At 43.2% G+C, this 4204-nt stretch overlaps 1 protein-coding gene across 1 annotated transcript in view; it reads left to right on the forward strand.

Moving 5' to 3' along the window:
- Positions 1-3867, forward strand: part of pdgfbb (platelet-derived growth factor beta polypeptide b) — a 36407-nt gene extending 32540 nt beyond the window's left edge. The window contains exons 7-8 of the mRNA XM_063222012.1: positions 18-274; positions 524-3867. Of these exons, the coding sequence (XP_063078082.1) occupies positions 18-247 (230 nt within the window). The 3' untranslated portion in view covers positions 248-274; positions 524-3867. The remainder of the gene's footprint in view (positions 1-17; positions 275-523) is intronic.
- The last annotated feature ends 337 nt before the right edge of the window (positions 3868-4204 follow it).

The following is a 4204-nucleotide window of genomic DNA, read 5'->3' on the forward strand; positions in this document are numbered from 1 at the left end:
TCACCTTGTCATCTTAGATGCCGCCCTACCTCAGACAGACACAACCGTCACCATGGCAACTTCAGAAACAACAACACCAAGGACATCATCATCCTCATCATCATCAACAACAGCTCATCGGCCCCGGGCCCCAGTCAGGCCAGCCCCTCGACCCCACCCCCACCCTCACCCTAACCACCAGCGCAGGAAGAAGAACAGGCTACGGAATCGCATCAGCAAGGCAGCTATGAGAGCCATGCTACTCTAGACGCCACACACTATAAAGGCAACACTGGTAAGGACCCTGATACTGTTGACACACACATTATGGAAAGGGGGTGACCTAACAGGTCCACTGTCGAGAGTTAAAAACATCTTATTCAGAAATATAGCTGAACAAATCAGCCAGAAGAGCAAGCGAAATCCAATTGCTGAAAAATAAACTCATGACTTTTTGTCTAATGTTGAGTGTTGTCCATAGTCAAGGTTTATTATTCAATGTAACATGTCTATAGGTTAAGATGCATTTCTTTGTGTCTTGCAGGATGCTGTGGATTGCAGCGATTGGAGGTGAGCTGTGTCGTGCTGTGTTTTTATTGGAGGATAGCCGTGCTGTGCCTTGCTCTCATTGGACGAAAGCTTTGATGATCGCACTGCCATTGGAGGACAGCCTTAGAACTTCCATGTTGATGTCGTCCGGTTGTGTTCATGTGACTTTTCCTGAAGCCACGACCATTAGCACTAACCCCATAACCAGAGAATCGTATATGAGAGAGAGATAAATCAGGCGGGTTCTTTTCCGGTATCCACTTTACGTCGGGTGAACGCCCCTTTAGGAGACCTTCGATTAGGAGACCTTCGGAGTCTTGAGGTTGAGAATGAATTGAGTCCCCTTAGCACTGTAGATGGTGGTAGCGCACGTCTTGTGCAAACACCACGAAAAGAGACGAAGAAGGGACAATGCCCCCTTAGGAGACCGAATTTTGAGCACACTCCTTTGCATTGGATGGGCGGGTTTTAACATATCTTTCTCTCTTAGACGATATTTGCCATAACCTCACACAATCACAAAAGAAAAAAACTACATTTCCCATGATCCTCCAGGCCACACACCACTACTCACCACTGTCTATTGTATGTCACTGCCCTGAGAAGCAATGTGCCAATATAGATAAAGCCACAAATCGCATAGTCCTTCACTCAGTCCCCTAGACACAACACCTTTCGGTGTATGGCATTCACCCTTTCAGTTGCACTGTTTTTACCAGCCAAAGAAGACTAGACTTTTGATGAGACTTTCACAAAGATGCAGGACAGACACAAGAACAGCAACTCCACGAAGTGAAGTGTCCTTCATGCAACTGACACACAGGAGTGTCTGTGGCTTTACTGTTTTGTTTTCCGGCATTGACTCTGGCAAAGGAAGCAAGCAAGAAAAAAATCTGTAGTCACCTCATGTTCAACCACTGCAGCGGTTTACAACATTGTGCTCCAGCGTTCTTTTTGAGTGGCCGAAATGTGAAACATTCTGCAACATTCTGCAACATTCTGCAATGCTTTGCATGTCTTGAACTTGGGGTCTATCAATAAGGGATAATGGGTGGGGAATGGACTGATCAGCCAATGGCTGGAGGGCAAGGGTGAGTACTGGACTGCACAGCTGTCAGGGAGGAGGAGCAGTGGCATTTCCTGTTGTGTTCTTTGTCCAATTGGAGTGTCTCCACTTGTTGCGTAAGCAGCCGCATTCTGTGAGGCGTACACTCATGACACAACGATAGTGCACACGTTAAAAAAAAGTTACGTTTAAGGCAATTGGACATTCCCAACTCTAAAAACAAGTTGACTGGCTCAAAATTAAAATACAGGAGGGAGAACAGATGCAAAATGGAAAATGGAGAGTGGTAAGCCACAAACGGGTGAGTGGTGGTTAACCAATCATCCGACTAAGATGTACGTATACATGTCAACATAGCTCCGCTAAGAATCGCATTATCATGGAAAGCATAGTCCGATTTCTCAAACTCCAGTTCGTTTGGATTTCAGCTTGACCAAGGTGTCTACATGAGTTTGGAGTTAAAACTCCAACTTTAGCCAGACTGAGCCCATAATTTGAATTTCTCTTAGTGCATGTATACCTACTGACTTACATGCGGTTTTATTGGATGCACTATGTCATCAGACAGCATGGACTCTTGGGATACTAGAGGCATGATGTGGCAGACCAGACATGAGCTGTGGATGACTCATCTGTGATACATTTGTGGCCATACCTCGGATGGATTGGTTGAGACTTTTCGAAGTTGAGATGTGCTTGTGTGTGCAATGTAATGTGTATGTTTGGTGGTACTGCAGACTGAACTGAGAAAGGGAATAAGTAAAACTAAGATTAACACTAACATGAAGATAAAAGTAAACTACTCACCCCTAATCTGAACGTTGTATGTAAAGCTGTTTTCATTTGTATTTTTTGTTGTTATTTAAGTGAATCACTGGAAGCCTCACCAAAGAAATGTACAATACAAAGGCACACACCCGACAGCCACAGTACACACACACACACACACGCACACGCACACACAAACACACACACACACACACACACACACACACACACCACTAGACTCAACAATAAGCACGACACACAGCTAAAGATTCAGCACTAGATAAGACACGCAGCAATAAAAAACACCACAGCATCTTCCAGTGCCATGAGGGCAAAGCCAGCTTCAGGTTGATGAGAGACAACCCCTACAGCTGCCAACTGGTCCTGTGGACCTTCAAAACTGTTGTTTTTTTGTCCTGAAGCGACAACTTCATGATTGTTCGTAATTGTGTAAGAGTGGTCAAACAATTGTTACACTGACCAAAAAGTGAAATTTTTGAGTGGGACCAAATGCTATCGGTATTGGAGTTAATTTCAACTCTTTAAGAGCTGTTCAAAACAAACCACTCATAAGTGTTACGTCCTGAAGTACAAAATAGCAAGGGACAGGTATCCTGGTAAACTAAACAAACCTGGGTTGCGTTTCCTGACAGTGTTGTTGTTGACTAAGTTAGCAACCTACTTTGCAATGCAATTCCTGTTTGGATACCAAGTAAGTTGCTAACTGGTTGGCAGGAGAAATGGGGTCCTGCATAGCAGCAGAAAGTATTTTTGCTTCGCGACTTGGTCTGGCACCATAATACAGATCATTCACAAGGACACAAAATCGGTCCTGTAATTACAACGGCTCTATCTGTGTAACAAGCTTTTTTTCGGTTTGAATCTGTGTATCAAGGTTGTTGGCTTGAGTACGCACTCTCAAAATTCTTTTTTCCCTTGATTTCATGGCAGGATTTCGTTACATGGAAGGGTTACATTAGAGAATCTGATTGAGGCAATGGTCGAAATGTAATCCTGCCATGGAATAAAAAATCCAGAAAAGAAGGGACTTTTGAGTGTGTAGACTCCTAAATCTTCAGTCAACCTCTGTCTTGCACCTTTTCCTGGCATGTGCACAATTCTCACCCTCAATTGTTGTGGAGGGCTTAGCACGGTAACAGCTTTGCCAATGGAGCAGGGGCAAACTAAACTTGTCAGGTTTGCCAGGGTGCACTAGCCAGGCTAAGGAAGGGGTGCACTAGCCAGTCTAGAGTAAGCCAAATCTCCTTGTCAGTATTTGTATTGCGTGGTATACCCACACTGGTGCTAATGGTGTTTATTTAATAATTCTTTCCTCATCACATACACTACATACTTATGCATTTCCATGTGTTTCTATCTGTGTTTGTGTGTGACTGATGTGCACTAAATGTGTCCCTGCTGTTTTATATAAAATGTCCATTAAAATACAGACCTCCTCAACCATCTGTCAGCGTTATGTCGTAGTTGTGTTAACTTAAAGGCACTATACTGTACAGTAAGGCCCGACCGATATGTTTTTTTCAGGGCCGATACCGATACCAATATATAGGGAAATGGGAGGCCGATAACCGATATGTGCAACCGATATATAGAATTATTGTTCATAATAAAATGTAATGAAATATAAATTATTATTATTACACACATATATTTTGTTATAATAATGAACTCTCATGGACTCAAAGTGGGGAGAGCAGAATAGAAGATGCATTCAGAACGAAACGGCTGCAAAATTGGTTGTGAAAGTTATACAAACTTATCGGTGGAAATGTATTGAAAGTATGGCCGATACCGATATCGCAAAAATGCTAAATATCGGTC

Source organism: Engraulis encrasicolus, chromosome 17 (assembly GCF_034702125.1).
Source record: "Engraulis encrasicolus isolate BLACKSEA-1 chromosome 17, IST_EnEncr_1.0, whole genome shotgun sequence".
Lineage (NCBI taxonomy): Eukaryota > Metazoa > Chordata > Actinopteri > Clupeiformes > Engraulidae > Engraulis > Engraulis encrasicolus.